Below are 18,463 nucleotides of genomic sequence, written 5' to 3'. Positions count from 1 at the left end.
TGTTCGTCTATGACATGTGTTCTATGTGTTGGTACTTTAGGGGAAATCACTAAGCTTTGGCTTACGGTTTTAGTTTATTGTTTCAGGTACTTCTAATGATGGCGGAAAGGCGAAGGTGTGACCGTACACATCCTGATTTATGTTGTTGATCTTAAGGAACTCTGTTTTGAACAATGATTTGAAAACAATGATTTTGTAAACACTTTTATTAGTAAATGGATTGATTTGAAAAGTTTAAATTGGTTGTGATTTTTGAGTCGATACAAGTTGGTATCAGAGCCTTGGTTTGAGCGAATTGGAGGAACACCCGTGTGAATCCAATCTCAAACGAAGGACCTGCAAAGGTTTTAAAAATGAATTTTAAAATTGTTTTCAAAAATAATCAAGAAAGGATGCGTTGTGTACGATCAACCGGAGCCAGTAAGTAGACCCAAATTACCACACCGTTATTTGATATTATGATATGTTAGAACATCATTCTGGTGATAGGCTAGGGATCTTCAGGAATTTCATGATAGAATTGCCTAATTATATGATGCCTGGTAGCTTAGGGTTTCTTTCTTATATGGAATTGACATCAGTATTGTAGTTGCTTAGTGTATTCATCAAAATTGTACATAACTAAGATTTTATAGCGTGAGAATGTTTAATTTAGCCTTATTTCATGTTCCTTGTTTGGTTGTGGGCTTAGGGTAGAATCAAGTATTCGAATGTCTATAGGATCCAATGTTATGTATGATTAGTATACACGAGTGTTGTAACATCCCCCTCTGGCACGTATCACAATATTGTCCGCTTTGCGCTCCCGACACTAAAACTTCCCAGGGGGTCACCCATCCCTGGATTGCTCTCGCCCAGGCACGCTTAACTGCAAAGTTCTTATGTGATATGCTGCCCTCACGACTTTAAAACACATTGTGGGAAGGAAGGTATCCACACCCCTTATAATGAAATATTCCGTTCTCCTTCCAAGCTGATGTGGGATCAGGTGCAACCCACATTCACCCCCCATTATAGGGTTTGACGTCCCCGTCGAACACATCGACCCGTGCCCCAAATCTGATACCAATCTGTCACACCCCAAAACCAGGATGGCGGAAACGTCTGGGGGTGGATGACTTCATGAACCGTATCACAATATAATGTACAATAGTGATCAAAGCAAAACAAATCCATCATAAATATAATTGAGAAAGTTACAATGTTTCAAGAGTTGTATGTTTCAAAAACCAATTACAATATGATGACAAAATGATTAGTTCGACGCCGTAGCGTCCCATCCTCAAAAACTTTGTAGCTACCTGTTTAACGGTTCCCTGAGAATACAAGGTGTTTTGAAAAGTGTCAACAATTAAGTTGGTGAGTTCATAAGAGTTTTGTATGTGAAAAATCTGTAAGTCTTTCCTAGTAAAATGATAGTTAATGTTGATTTTGATGATCCTCTTTATCTGCATCCTTCTCATAACACTGTTACAACTATTATTATTTTTAAACTTCTTGGAACTGAAAATTTTAGGATCTTGACGAGCTCTATGACTAGAGCTCTAAAAGCTCGAAATAAAATCGGATTTGTTGATGGTACTGTTGCTAAATTGAAAAATAACCCTGTTAAGTCTCTTAAGTGGGAAAAAGTTAATGTTGTTGTTTGCTCTTGGATTTTAGGGTCTTTGTCTGAATCTATTTGTGTCAGTCATTGTGACAACCCGAACCTTTTTCAGTCAACGAAAGTCAAATCCCGTTAAATAAAATTTCAAATTTTATTCATTTTGTCAAACTTGTAAGGGTTGAAAACAAATTAGATAATATAAACAAAATTTATATAAGTGTCGGGTCTAAAATCGTGCGAAGAATCAAGTTTTTCTACAAAAATCAGTCTAGTCCCGAGAAACCCGGTGTTTACGGCCGCAATCGTGTTCACGGCCGTAAACCGTTCATAGCCGTAAACCGTGCACGGCTGGGTGGACTCCACCACCGACCATGAACCCAGCCTATATATACGTGTTTTCACCCTCATTTATACTTCTCTGTCCGAAAACGCTACTTTCTCTCTCTAAAACCAACAATCGAAAACTCAAGTTTTCTCTTCATCTATCACCCAGTCCACCTTAGAACTTGTTTTGGAGCATCAAACATTCATCCTTTCATCAAATCAAATACTCCTCATTCTTGAGTTCGCGACTGTAAACCGTTCAAATCTTTATATTTCGCCAAGAACACCAAGAACAGGCCGTAAACCATTCAAAGACCGTAAACTCTTCAAGGGCAGAAAACCGTTCACGACCGAAATCAGTTCACGGTCGTAATCCTTTCACGGCCGCAATCATCCCCGATTTGGAATCTTGGCTATAAACCCACTTTTTCCACTTCGATCGAGCCTCGGTAACATTCCTAAACCAAAAGCAAGTGTTTTCTAACACTTAAATTAATGGGTTCGCTAATTTAAATGCAAATATGTGTTTAATTATTATTAGGATTCCGTTAACTTCGCGTACTACAACTCGAGGATCATCCTTCCAGTCTCGCTGTCTAGCACGTACACATAAACCACTGTGAATTCATACCCCCATATTTTCCAAGATTTTTAATGTTTGAAGGGGGGGGGGATACAAGTAAAAGCACAAGTAATCGGTGTTTAAAAATATAATTTAGTTATTATATTTCCTTATCGTTAACATACAATTGAACGCAGAACTTACCAAATATGAAGCAAGAACAAAGGTACTATTTTCATAAGGATACATGTTAATAACAAAAAGGGGGTTTCATAGTATTATTCGTGAATTCGTTGAGAGAACTACATTGTGAGACACGACTTCTGGAAAGTCTACTCCTTAGGAACCAGAGTCTCCTGGAGGGAGAGCGTGAGTTTGTGTATAGATCTATACGGGACTGACAATCCCGAACCCTGACTATTAGCTACAGTCAACCGAGGGTGACAAACGTCATTTCAGTTTACGACGTCTAAAGTACGTCGTAGTGTTTATCGTCCATCAGCATGGTTATAAGAACTCACACGGAAGACGACGACTCGTTCATGTAATGGTATACTTAACAAACAGTCATCAGGTTTAATAACTATGTGATTACTTAATATATACATCAGGTTGATATGAAATTAATATCTGACATGCAGTGGGATGTGTGACTTCTGCCTCATTTCCTGTTCCTTGTTTGGTTGTGGGCTTAGGGCGGAATCACCCAATCGACTGTCTGTTCGATTTAGATTTCTATAACTCGTATGTACTAAGTGATCATAGGAGGGTATTAACAACACTTCCAGTATACAGAACAATACATTTTCGACTAGCTTTATTTTAAGTAATAAAACTACTATACATGACTGGTGGTAGCGAGGGTTTTTCAAACAGAACAATGCTTCAACAACATAAGTATGAGAAATACTTGTACTTTTTAGTTTTTGGAATAGTTAAGACAACAACTCACACTTAGGGAAAATATAGAATTTTTCCAGGACAAACATCAGTATTTTATAAACAATCGGTTTATCATTCAACTAACGAATATTCATTGTTAATTCTATAATTCCTTAGTTTATGCATTCGAGTTATGTATGAAGAATATCCGATAGACCATGGAATGTGTGGTTTCCGCCTCATTTCTTGTTCCTTGTTTGCTTTGTGGGCTTAGGGCAGATTCACACAATTAACAGTCTGTTCGATATTGGTTTATACATTGCTAGTATGAGCGAAGTGGTTATAGAAAGGAATTGGTATTATCATAGTTTTACTAATAAAATATTGAATTTCTTGAGGAACACTTTCAACAGATTTCAGAGGACCAACAAGTCAAGTTCAAGCACAGAGGCTAGGGACAAATACGGTTAGCCTATCAATGTTAAGTGCATACGCTAAGGTGGTATATAATTAAGATTCTACAGACTTAGGATGTGTGTTTCCGCCCTATCTCATGTTCCTTGTTTGGTTGTGGACCTGGGCCAGAGTCACCCATCTGACCGTCTTATCAATCTTAATTATATACGACTTGTGTGCATAAGGCGATGATAGATGAACCAGGTATGAGTCCTACCATGAACTTTAGGAAAAAAGTTGCTCAGGACTATGGACGGACATTCTACCAGTTGGATGAACATAGTCAAGCAAGTCAAACCCACACACTCTCCACATATCAGAACAACAAATCCAACAGTGAAGATCCGCTGAAACACCCAACGAGGATCTGAAATTCTCTAAAGAACGTAAGGATTAAATAGAACCAAAGTACCCACCTCTTTTCCTTATCCTTAACCAACCACTCAGAATCCGAATTTCGGGATGAAATTCCCTCTATCGGGGGGATGATGTGACAACCCTAACCTTTTTCAGTCAACGAAAGTCAAATCCCGTTAAATAAAATTTCGAATTTTATTCATTTTGTCAAACTTGTAAGGGTTGAAAACAACTTAAATTATATAAGTTAAATTTATATAAGTGTCGGGTCTAAAATCGTGTGAAGAATCAAGTTTTTCTACAAAAATCAGTCAAGTCCTGAGCAACCCGATGTTTACGGCCGCAATCGTGTTCACGGCCGTAAACCGTGCACGGTTGGGTGGACCCCACAACTGACCATGAACCCAGCCTATATATACGTGTTTTCACCCTCATTTATACTTTTCTGACCGAAAACACTACTTTCTCTCTCTAAAACCATCAACCGAAAACTCAAGTTTTCTCTTCATCTATCACCTAATCCACCTTAGAACTTGTTTTGGAGCATCAAACATTCATCCTTTCATCAAATCAAACACTCCACATTCTTGAGTTCATGAACGTAAACCCTTCAAATCTTCATATTTCGCCAAGAACACCAAGAACAGGCCGTAAACCATTCAAAGACCGTAAACTCTTCAAGGGAAGAAAACCATTCACGGCCGAAATCAGTTCACGGCCGTAATCCTTTCACGGCCGCAATCATCCCCGATTTGGAATCTTGGCTATAAACCCACTTTTTCCACTTCGATCGAGTCTCGGTAACATTCCTAAACCAAAAGCAAGTGTTTTCTAACACTTAAATTAATGGGTTCGCTAATTTAAATGCAAATATGTGTTTAATTATTATTAGGATTCCGTAACTTCGCGTACTACAACTCGAGGATCATCCTTCCAGTCTCGTTGTCCAGCACGTACACATAAACCACTGTGAGTTCATACCCCCATATTTTCCAAGCTTTTTAATGTTTTAAGGGAGGAAAATACAAGTAAAAGCACAAGTAATCGGTGTTTAAAAATATAATTTAGTTATTATATTTCCTTATCGTTAACATACAATTGAACACAAAACTTACTAAATATGAACCATGAACAAAGGTACTATTTTCATAAGGATACATGTTAATAACAAAAATGGGTTTTCATAGTATTATGCGTGAATTCGTTGAGAGAACTACATTGTGAGACACGACTTCTAGGAAGTCTACTCCTTAGGAACTAGAGTCTCCTGGAGGGAGAGCGTGAGTTTGTGTATAGATCTATACGGGACTGACAATCCCACACCCTGACTATTAGCTATAGTCAATCGAGGGTGACAAACGTCATTTCAGTTTACGACATCCGAAGTACGTCGTAGTGTTTATCGTCAATCAGCATGGTTATAAGAACTCACACGGAAGACGACGACTCGTTCACGTAATAATATACTTAACAAACAGTCATCAGGGTTAATAACTATGTGATTACTTAGTATATACATCAGGGTGATATGAAATTAATATCTGACATGTAGTGGGATGTGTGACTTCCGCCTAATTTCCTGTTCCTTGTTTGGTTGTGGGCTTAGGGCGGAATCACCCAATCGACTGTCTGTTCGATTTAGATTTCTATAACTCGTATGTACTAAGTGATCACAGGAGGGTATTAACAACACTTCCAGTATACAGAATAATGCATTTTCAACTGGCTTTATTTTAAGTAATAAAACTACTATACATTACTGGTGGTAGCTAGGGTTTTTCAAACAGAACAATGTTTTAACAACATAAGTATGGGAAATACTTGTACTTTTTAGTTTTTGGAACAGTTAAGACAACAACTCACACTTAGGGAAAATATAGGATTTTTCCAGGACAAACATCAGTATTTTACAAACAATCGGTTTATCATTCAACTAACGAATATTCATTGTTAATTCTATAATTCCTTAGTTTATGCATCCATGTTACGCATGAAGAATATCCGATAGACCGTGGAATGTGTGGTTTCCGCCTCATTTCCTGTTCCTTGTTTGGTTGTGGGCTTAGGGCAGATCCACACAATTAACAGTCTGTTCGATATTGGTTTGTACATAGATAGTATGACCTAAGTGGTTATAGAAAGAAACTGGTATTATCATACTATTACTAAGAAAATATTGGATTTTCTTGAGGAACACTTTCAACAGATTTCAGAGGACCAACACAGTCAACTTTGTAAGTACCTAGTGAATACTTTAGGGTTATGTACATGAGGATCCGATAACCAGTGGAATGTGTGGCCTCCGCCTCATTTCCTGTTCCTTGTTTGGTTGTGGGCTTGGGGAAGAACCACACAATCGATTGTTTGTTCGATCTGGATTGTATATGATTTGTATACACTAAGTACTCGCAGAAGGAACTGGTACGAATCATTTTACTTAACATTCATTACATCAGAAAATATAAGGTTTCTGGAGAAACACAACACACTTTTGAAAGAACACAGAACCCGTTTTCTAAAACAAAACGCTTATGAACTTACCAGCTTAAATGCTGATACTCGTTCTAAACCTACTTGTATTCTCAGGACACTAGTAGACACGTACACGCACCGGGTTCAAGAAGATGGAGCATAGTAGCTTCGAGTCTTTACTTGTTATTTACTTTTGGAGTCAGTTTTATATGATTCGAAAACAATGTAAACATTATACTATTAATATAATGGTTGTTGTTGCTTTGATTACTATTATTCAATTGTTGTGATACTATACATGACGTCCTCCGCCCCCGAACGTTTCCGCCGTTCCGGTTTGGGGGTGTGACAGATTGGTATCAGAGCATTGTTTATAGTGAACTCAGTATATCGACCAGTAAAAGATATACAATTATAAATACAATGGGGCCGAAGTGCTCTGACTAAAAGTATACTTTTAAAATATAAGTATTTTACGAGAAGTATACGAACAAGTATACATACTAAGAACAAGTATCACAATAAGAACAAAACAAAAGTATTTAGATGTTGGACACTATAGTCAAACCTAAGCAGTTATGTAATCATATCTGGAATAAATATAACCTGATCAACTATATTTATTTGAGATACGACCAACATGTGTTTGAGAGTGATAGTGGTGTTGCAACGAGTCTAAAACTTACCTAACTCTACATACAAAGGATCTCTAGAACAAAACATAAAGATAAAATACTATAGGAGTATTTTAGGCACTATAACAAACTTATGTGAAAGCTAAAAGACCTTTATTGGCAGGTCTATAGTTGCGAAGTGCATGCTTCCAGGGTTATATATAATTGGGATCTTATAGACTTAGAATTTGTGATATTCGCTCTACTACCTGTTCCTAGTTTGGTTGTGGTTTTAGAGTAGGATCACCTATTCGAAGGTCTATTTGATCTTGGTTATATACAGGGCCGGACCATTGTTTTTTGCTACCCGGGGCGAGATAAAAAATTTTATGCCCTTATATATAAAAAATTTAGAAAATCAAAAATATAGTAAATTTTATAATCAAACAAACAATACAAACAAAAACCTACAAAAATCACCTAAAACGATGTCTTCGTGCATTTTTCGAAGCAAAAACATCTCTTATTTTACAATAATCAATATTTTGTAAAAAATCACTTTCAATACTTAAAATTGATAATCCATTCAATCTTTCTTGAGTCATAGTACTCCGGAGATACGATTTCAAAAGCTTCAATTTTGAAAAACTTCTTTCCGCGGAAGCAACCGTAACTGACACTGTCAACAAGATCCTATATGCAACCAAAACATTAGGGAACATATTCATTCTTCTTGCATACTCCATTATTTGAATAGATGTCCAAGGACTTTCACATTTGTATGCTTCAATCGGTAACATTTTATGCAAAATTTGCAACTCAATAAATAAACCAGTTCCATCAATATCACAATCTTCACCACTTGTCAAGTTGGACTCAAGATTTAAACAACATTTTTTTAATTCATCATCATCTAAAGAAACTAATTTGGAACCATCAAATAAGAAACCAAATATAGATTGAAAATATTGCATTTGTTCAAATCTACTTTTCAATTGAACAAGAGCCATATCTACTATAACAATAAAATAATCTCTTCTAAATGCTTCTTGAGAAGATTGGTGTTCTCTTTCGGTATTTGGAATTTCATCAAAATGTTTTTTTCTTTTATAATCACGTTTTTAAAAAAAAATCAGGTTTAACTTTAACAGTATTTGTTATTTCTTTAGCTTCACTAATAGCAGAGTCAAACCCATTTTCCCTATATCCTTCAAAATAATTAATTAAGCCCTCCAAATTTTTTACGGCAACATCAATAAGCATTTCTTTGGATTGTAACTTTTTACTAACCAAATTAATTTTGTACAAAACTTCATACCATATAACTAAACTTAAAATAAACTCAAAACTAGAAAATTCACCATTTACTAGTGAATCAGCATCTCTACACACTTGTCCATTATCACTTTCTTTAGATAATTTTTTTAAAGCTTTTCTTATTTGGGAAAATTGTGTTTTTATTGTTTTAACACTTTCAATATGACTTTCCCAACGAGTAGATGATAATGATTTAAGTGTTAGATCATCTATAAATTGAAGTAAAACACTCCATCTTTTTGTTGAATTAGAAAAAACATTATAAATCGTTTGACATGTACCAAAAAACGTTTTTGCCTTATGACAAGAATTTGCCATATCACACAAAACCAAATTTAAACTATGACATCCACAAGGCATATAAAAAGCTCTACTATTTATATCAAGCAATCGTTTTTGAACACCTTGGTGTTTTCCTTTCATATTTGCTCCATTATCATACCCTTGACCACGAATATAATTAATATCCAAATCAAGAGATTTTAGAGCATCTTGTAAAACATTAAAAAGACCAAGACCGGATATATCTTCTACATTTAAAAACTCTAAAAAAAACTCTTCTACTTTTAATGGAACACTTTCCAAATCTACGCATCTTATAATCAAAGTCATTTGTTCTTGGTGACTAGCATCCGGAGTGCAATCAAGAATTACAGAAAAATATTTTGCCTTTTTTATTTTTTTAATAATTGCACTTTTTACCTCGGATGCCAACATTTCAATTAATTCATTTTGAATTTTATGACTAAGATAATGATTATGTGTTTCTTTGTCTTTAATCATTCGAAAATGTTCTTTCATTTCCGGATCCCACTCAGCAATTGATTCAATTATACTTAAAAAATTACCATTTGAGTTTTCATAAATTTTTTCATTTGTACCACGAAAAGCTAAGTTATTTTTTGCTAAACATTTGACAGTAGAAATAATTCTAACCATAACTTCTTTCCAATGTTCGGTATCTTTTTTAATCATTTCTTGTAGATCTTTATCAATTGTTTCATTTTTATTTAACCTAATACGCGTTTCAGTTCAAGTTCTTAAACAAATCATATGATCAGAACTATTTTCATGTTGTTTTAATGTTTCACTAAGATGCTTCCAATCTTTAATTCCTTCGGTTGCCAAATTACTTTTAGTTCGAACGGTTTTAAAAAGCTTACAACAAAAACAAAAAACATTATCAAGTTCTTTTGAATACACTAACCATTTTCTATCAAAACAATCACCATTTTTTAATTTTCGTATAAAAAATCACAAGAAAAATGTCTACCAAGTGCATCTTTTGGAAAAACTGTGTTTGTATCAATTTCTCTATTTAGCCTTTTTTCTATTAGTAAATCTTTCATTTCTGAATCTAAATCATCCCATACTCTAGGATCAAAAATATTAAAATCACTTGGTTTGTCTTTCTCAACAAAGTCATTTTTTTCAAAATCATTAGAAATATCAACCGAATCATTGGAAGTACTTGGTGGAATATTAAAATTATCATTTTTTTCAAAATCACTATCATTTTGATTTCTAACCAAAAATTTATTCAAAGACCCTCTTAATTCATTAGCCTCTTGTTGTTCTTTTTTTTCGTTTTCTATTTTGTGCACCGGATGGTTGTTTTCGGGGAATCATTTTTAAAACACAGCAAATCTAGTTATAAGCAATAAACAAGGAAAGATACAACCTGAAGAACACACAACAACAAAATTTGAACAACCTTCACAGAATCACAGTTGTCAAATATCAGAACAAAGAAATCTCCTGATTCCTGATTCACATCACAAAAACAAGAAACAAAAACACAAAAAGTTTACAAATTTGAAATTACATAAATTAAAATGAAACAGTAAAATTAAAATCAGAAGAAGAGTAGTAAAGAACTCACCCAAATCAGAAAAAAAATCACAATCACAGTGCTTTTTCGTTTTCCAGATTTCACCTTTCAGAATTCTGATTCAATGGCTTCTGATTTCAACCTTAAACAGGGGAGAAATCCAATCTTAAATCGAAATCACTCAAATCAGATAGAATGAAACACATAATCAGAAGACAAGTAGAGAACTCACCAAATTTTAAAAAAAAAACGAACCAGATCATCGTTTTTCGATTTCCAGCTTTCAATATGCCTTCAAGCCTCCTGATTATGTATTCACATCACAAAATCAACCATTGAATCAATCACTTAATCAAATACTGAGATACAATGAAGATATGATGATTGATGTCGGGAATTTTAGAAAGAAATAAGAAACAGGCAAAAGAAAAAAAACTCACCGATTAAGTATACTTCCATTTTCCTCTTGCTTCAGGCAGAAAAAAAATTGAACCCAAATCAAGCACATTAACTATGAATCCTTGATACAACTCGGAATGAAGGAAAAAAATTGAATGGTACTAGCAGGCAGCAGCAGTAGTCGATTTGCACAAATTGGGAATAAGATAGAGAGAGATATAGAATAAGAAACAGAGAAAGAGGAATAGAAATCGGACCACACTTCAGCGATTATGACTTATGAGCATCGATATCCATGATTTTCAAGGGTTCCGGTTACAAATTTGACGATTGAAGTTCTCAAGAGTTATCTTGGCGCTCCACAGTTACTTCCCGCTTCCGCCTTCAGCTCCTCGTTTAGAATCCACGTTTCTTCTTGGACTGGTGGTGTTGGACTTAACTTTTGGGCCAAATGTTCCGATATATATATATATATATATATATATATATATATATATATATATATATATATATATATATATATATATATATATATATAGCATAACTTGTTGGAGAAATATTATGCCCCCTTATTTTTTATGCCCTGGGCCTAGGCCCAACTCGCCCATGTATTGGGTCGGGCCTGGTTATATACAACTTGCATGCACTGCCTGATTATAGAAGGACCCAGTTTTGATCATCAAAAATTTTAGAAGAAATGTTTTACTTAATCTTATAAGATTCTTTAGACATTCCCATTCTTGCACGAACAACCTATATAGAGATAACCACTCCACTACAACCACCGACAGAGGCGTCAATGAAGAATAAGAGAGGATTCATAAAGTGGATTCCGAGAAGGAATCATACGAGGAGTCAAATATTTCATCAGGAAGTGGTGGAGATCAGTGATAGAACCTGAAGCATGAACTATTGAGAATAGGAAAACCATAAGAAAGTCCAGAAACAACAAAACCCCGCAGTTGAATCAGGGCCATCATAACTAGGAAAGAAAACACAGGAAACCACTCACGAGGCGCACAACGTGGTAGAGCACCCTATACGTCACACTAATAATTATCTAACTAATGCAATCTAGTGAGTTAGTGATTACACTGCTCACACTATGTGTTAGGATTATCGCCTTTATCATAATAACTAGTATCGGTAAACCAGGTCACAGAACTTCACAAAAAGGGTAGTCACTATCAAAAATTCATAAGTCTAATTTTGCATAGACCTCTGTTTTGAATTGCTTCAAGATTCAGAACATCATACACTCATAACTAAGATAACTTCGATTCCAATAACACTTGACTTGTAACCACTAGGGACTTACCCTCGTTTCATCTTTTAAACAAAAACAACGCACCACCGCCACCACCTCCACAGTATGACTCGGTTGTCTTTCAGGCGGAAGTAACAGCTGCAGTGATAGCTGTCATGGCCCAAATCCGTGCAAGTGGTACCGGTGGATCGGGTAGTGGCACCAACAGCTCTAACAACGGACACACAAGGGAGTGCTCGTATAAAGACTTCATGACTTGTAGACCCAAATCCTCCAATGGAAGCGGGGGATTCATCGCCCTAATGCGATGGTTCGAGAAGACATATTCGATTTTTGAGTTATGCGCATGCCCAGAAGGGAGCAAAGTGAAGTTTGCTGCATGCACCTTCTCCGACAGAGCCCTTACATGGTGGAACAGCCATGTCAAGTCACTAACTCTACCAGTGGCAAACGCAGTGGGCTGGGAAAATCTAAAAGAGATGATGCGGGAAGAGTACTGCCCGAGGGGCGAAATACAGAAACTAGAACAAGAGCTGTGGAATCTTACCATGGCAGGCTCAGACATAGTAGCCTACACCGATAGATTCAGCGATTTAGCTGCACTATGCCCTGGGACGGTTACCCCGGATAGAAGGAAGGTAGAGAGATACATTTGGGGACTACCTTCTCCAATCCAAGGACACGTGTTAGCAGCGAAACCCCTTACGTTTGACAGTGCCAAACGTCTGGCTCGAACACTGGTGGACCATGGAATCCGCCAAGGCATAATAGCCCCCGTTCCTGAGTCAACCAAAGGATGTGATGATAAACAATCCGAGAGCGGGAAGAAAATACAATCAACACAAGAGCCCTCAGATGGACAACAGACGGTTGCGATCTATGCTGCCACGACACCAGCCACTCTAGCACCCGACAACCGATATGATGGAACCCTCCCTAAATGTAATAAGTGCAACTTTCATCATACCGGAAGGTGTCGGAAATTGTATTGCAAGAACTGCCATAGAAGGGTACACATCATCCGTATCTGTAGGGCACCGGCACGACCAATCTCTCAGGTCCCATATGAGGAAGTAAGTCAGGCCTGCTACGTATGTGGCGAAACGGGGCACCACAAGAGAGATTGTCCATTGGCCAGAAACTCCGGTGAAGAGGGAAGAGTGCTGATGATCACCGCAGGAGAGTCTACCCCGGAACCACTTGAGAACAGCGGTACGTCTCCCCAACTCGAAACATTTCTCAAACTTACACTTTCTCGAAAACCGTTACCAACTAGATCCTAACTATAAAAATTTCTTCCTCGTCCAAACAAAGCACATAGTCTATATAAAAACTAAATACTCTTTTAGGTAAGCTATAATGACTTGGTGTCAACATTAGGGCCATATATAATTAAGAACCTATAGACTTAGAGTGCGTGATTCCGCCTTATTTCCTGTTCCTTGTCTGGTTGTGGATTTAGGGCAGAGTTACTCAGTCGACTGTCTTCTCAGCCTTAATTATATATGACCTGTAGACACCAAGCGATTATAGAGGGAACGGATAGGGATCATAACACCAAGTATCAATATCATTCATCAGAACAATTCTTCAGTTAGTACACACTTAATACAGTACAAAACAATTGCAGTAGTTATAACAAGGTCAAAACAGAAATCACTAGAAACGTACACACAGATGCACTAATGTTTTAACAAACACTCCTTCCGAACCAACCTTACACGTGATCCGACGACGTCATCCCACCTAGATTGGCTGGTTCCATGTTATACCAAACCCATGTGTCACAAAGGAGACCCTTTTTCCTTAAACCAACCGAATAACAAAACTCTCGTCACTCATAACAACGAACTAGATACAAACCTCAGAATTGTCTCTCGCTTCAAACCTCCGAAGTACTCATGCGAAGAGTATGATGTCCTTCCGTAACCTTCCCTAAGTATTCCCAGCAGACCATTTGGAAATACCACTAGCGCAACAAGTCAAGTTCAAGCACAGAGGCTAGGGACAAATACGGTTAGCCTATCAATGTTAAGTGCATACGCTAAGGTGGTATATAATTAAGATTCTACAGACTTAGGATGTGTGTTTCCGCCCTATCTCATGTTCCTTGTTTGGTTGTGGACCTGGGGCAGAGTCACCCATCTGACCGTCTTATCAATCTTAATTATATACGACTTGTGTGCATAAGGCGATGATAGATGAACCAGGTATGCGTCCTACCATGAACTTCAGGAAAAAAGTTGCTCAGGACTATGGACGGACATCCTACCAGTTGGATGAACATAGTCAAGCAAGTCAAACCCACACATTCTCCACATATCAGAACAGCAAATCCAACAGTGAAGATCCGCTGAAACACCCAACGAGGATCTGAAATTCTCTAAAGAACGTAAGGATTAAATAGAACCAAAGTACCCACCTCTTTTCCTTATCCTTAACTAACCACTCAGAATCCGAATTTCGGGATGAAATTCCCTCTATCGGGGGGATGATGTGACAACCCTAACCTTTTTCAGTCAACGAAAGTCAAATCCCGTTAAATAAAATTTCGAATTTTATTCATTGTGTCAAACTTGTAAGGGTTGAAAACAACATAGATTATATAAGCTAAATTTATATAAGTGTCGGGTCTAAAATCGTGTGAAGAATCAAGTTTTTCTACAAAAATCAGTCAAGTCCTGAGCAACCCGGTGTTTACGGCCGCAATCGTGTTCACGGCCGTAAACCGTGCACGGTTGGGTGGACCCCACAACTGACCATGAACCCAGCCTATATATACGTGTTTTCACCCTCATTTATACTTTTCTGACCGAAAACACTACTTTCTCTCTCTAAAACCATCAACCGAAAACTCAAGTTTTCTCTTCATCTATCACCTAATCCACCTTAGAACTTGTTTTGGAGCATCAAACATTCATCCTTTCATCAAATCAAACACTCCACATTCTTGAGTTCATGAACGTAAACCCTTCAAATCTTCATATTTCGCCAAGAACACCAAGAACAGGCCGTAAACCATTCAAAGACCGTAAACTCTTCAAGGGAAGAAAACCATTCACGACCGAAATCAGTTCACGGCCGAGAACAGTTCACGGCCGTAATCCTTTCACGGCCGCAATCATCCCCGATTCGGAATCTTGGCTATAAACCCACTTTTTCCACTTCGATCGAGTCTCGGTAACATTCCTAAACCAAAAGCAAGTGTTTTCTAACACTTAAATTAATGGGTTTGCTAATTTAAATGCAAATATGTGTTTAATTATTATTAGGATTCCGTAACTTCGCGTACTACAACTCGAGGATCATCCTTCCAGTCTCGTTGTCCAGCACGTACACATAAACCACTGTGAGTTCATACCCCCATATTTTCCAAGCTTTTTAATGTTTTAAGGGAGGAAAATACAAGTAAAAGCACAAGTAATCGGTGTTTAAAAATATAATTTAGTTATTATATTTCCTTATCGTTAACATACAATTGAACACAAAACTTACTAAATATGAACCATGAACAAAGGTACTATTTTCATAAGAATACATGTTAATAACAAAAATGGGTTTTCATAGTATTATGCATGAATTCGTTGAGAGAACTACATTGTGAGACACGACTTCTAGGAAGTCTACTCCTTAGGAACTAGAGTCTCCTCGAGGGAGAGCGTGAGTTTGTGTATAGATCTATACGGGACTGACAATCCCACACCCTGACTATTAGCTATAGTCAATCGAGGGTGACAAACGTCATTTCAGTTTACGACATCCGAAGTACGTCGTAGTGTTTATCGTCAATCAGCATGGTTATAAGAACTCACACGGAAGACGACGACTCGTTCACGTAATAATATACTTAACAAACAGTCATCATGGTTAATAACTATGTGATTACTTAGTATATACATCAGGGTGATATGAAATTAATATCTGACATGTAGTGGGATGTGTGACTTCCGCCTCATTTCCTGTTCCTTGTTTGGTTGTGGGCTTAGGGCGGAATCACCCAATCGACTGTCTGTTCGATTTAGATTTCTATAACTCGTATGTACTAAGTGATCACAGGAGGGTATTAACAACACTTCCAGTATACAGAATAATGCATTTTCGACTGGCTTTATTTTAAGTAATAAAACTACTATACATTACTGGTGGTAGCTAGGGTTTTTCAAACAGAACAATGTTTTAACAACATAAGTATGGGAAATACTTGTACTTTTTAGTTTTTGGAACAGTTAAGACAACAACTCACACTTAGGGAAAATATAGGATTTTTCCAGGACAAACATCAGTATTTTACAAACAATCGGTTTATCATTCAACTAACGAATATTCATTGTTAATTCTATAATTCCTTAGTTTATGCATCCATGTTACGCATGAAGAATATCCGATAGACCGTGGAATGTGTGGTTTCCGCCTCATTTCCTGTTCCTTGTTTGGTTGTGGGCTTAGGGCAGATCCACACAATTAACAGTCTGTTCGATATTGGTTTGTACATAGATAGTATGAGCTAAGTGGTTATAGAAAGAAACTGGTATTATCATACTATTACTAAGAAAATATTGGATTTTCTTGAGGAACACTTTCAACAGATTTCAGAGGACCAACACAGTCAACTTTGTAAGTACCTAGTGAATACTTTAGGGTTATGTACATGAGGATCCGATAACCAGTGGAATGTGTGGCATCCGCCTCATTTCCTGTTCCTTGTTTGGTTGTGGGCTTGGGGAAGAACCACACAATCGATTGTTTGTTCGATCTGGATTGTATATGATTTGTATACACTAAGTACTCGTAGAAGGAACTGGTACGAATCATTTTACTTAACATTCATTACATCAGAAAATATAAGGTTTTATGGAGAAACACAACACACTTTTGAAAGAACACAGAACCCGTTTTCTAAAACAAAACGCTTATGAACTTACCAGCTTAAATGCTGATACTCTTTCAAAACCTACTTGTATTCTCAGGACACTAGTAGACACGTACACGCACCGGGTTCAAGAAGATGGAGCATAGTAGCTTCGAGTATTTACTTGTTATTTACTTTTGGAGTCAGTTTTATATGATTCGAAAACAATGTAAACATTATACTATTAATACAATGGTTGTTGTTGCTTTGATTACTATTATTCAATTGTTGTGATACTGTACGTGACGTCCTCCGCCCCCGAACGTTTCCGCCGTTCCGGTTTGGGGGTGTGACAGATTGGTATCAGAGCATTGTTTATAGTGAACTCGGTATATCGACCAGTAAAAGATATACAATTATAAATACAATGGGGCCGAAGTGCTCTGACTAAAAGTATACTTTTAAAATATAAGTATTTTACGAGAAGTATACGAACAAGCATACATACTAAGAACAAGTATCACAATAAGAACAAAACAAAAGTATTTAGATGTTGGACACTATAGTCAAACCTAAGCAGTTATGTAATCATATCTGGAATAAATATAACCTGATCAACTATATTTATTTGAGATACGACCAACATGTGTTTGGGAGTGATAGTGGTGTTGCAACGAGTCTAAAACTTACCTAACTCTACATACAAAGGATCTCTAGAACAAAACATAAAGATAAAATACTATAGGAGTATTTTAGGCACTATAACAAACTTATGTGAAAGCTAAAAGACCTTTATTGGCAGGTCTATAGTTGCGAAGTGCATGCTTCCAGGGTTATATATAATTGGGATCTTATAGACTTAGAATTTGTGATCTTCGCTCTACTACCTGTTCCTAGTTTGGTTGTGGTTTTAGAGTAGGATCACCTATTCGAAGGTCTATTTGATCTTGGTTATATACAGGGCCGAACCATTGTTTTTTGCTACCCAGGGCGAGATAAAAAATTTTATGCCCTTATATATAAAACATTTAGAAAATCAAAAATATAGTAAATTTTATAATCAAACAAACAATACAAACAAAAACCTACAAAAATCACCTAAAACGATGTCTTCGTGCATTTTTCGAAGCAAAAACATCTCTTATTTTACAATAATCAATATTTTGTAAAAAATCACTTTCAATACTTAAAATTGATAATCCATTCAATCTTTCTTGAGTCATAGTACTCCGATAACCAGTGGAATGTGTGGCCTCCGCCTCATTTCCTGTTCCTTGTTTGGTTGTGGGCTTGGGGAAGAACCACGCAATCGATTGTTTGTTCGATCTGGATTGTATATGATTTGTATACATTAAGTACTCGCAGAAGGAACTGGTACAAATCATTTTACTTAACATTCATTACATCAGAAAATATAAGGTTTTCTGGAGAAACACAACACACTTTTGAAAGAACACAGAACCTGTTTTCTAAAACAAAACGCTTATGAACTTACCAGCTTAAATGCTGATACTCTTTCAAAACCTA

The 18,463-nt window shown here is 36.7% G+C and overlaps 2 protein-coding genes across 2 annotated transcripts; both read right to left on the bottom strand.

The window, feature by feature from the left end:
* Positions 1 to 7,749: 7,749 nt before the first annotated feature.
* On the bottom strand, positions 7,750 to 8,283 carry LOC145140445 (uncharacterized). The gene has a single exon (XM_079073937.1). It carries the CDS (start codon positions 8,281 to 8,283, stop codon positions 7,750 to 7,752), a length of 534 nt encoding a protein of 177 aa, XP_078930063.1.
* Positions 8,284 to 8,386: 103 nt separating this feature from the next.
* Positions 8,387 to 9,565, bottom strand: LOC145140444 (uncharacterized). The gene has a single exon (XM_079073936.1). It carries the CDS (start codon positions 9,563 to 9,565, stop codon positions 8,387 to 8,389), a length of 1,179 nt encoding a protein of 392 aa, XP_078930062.1.
* Between the last annotated feature and the right edge of the window lie 8,898 nt (positions 9,566 to 18,463).

The sequence above is a fragment of the Lactuca virosa genome, chromosome 9, assembly GCF_052849685.1.
Source record: "Lactuca virosa cultivar CGN04683 chromosome 9, Lactuca_virosa_CGN04683_v6, whole genome shotgun sequence".
Classification (NCBI taxonomy): domain Eukaryota; kingdom Viridiplantae; phylum Streptophyta; class Magnoliopsida; order Asterales; family Asteraceae; genus Lactuca; species Lactuca virosa.
Note: the sequence above shows the minus strand (reverse complement) of the source record. Positions and strands in the feature narration are given on the sequence as shown.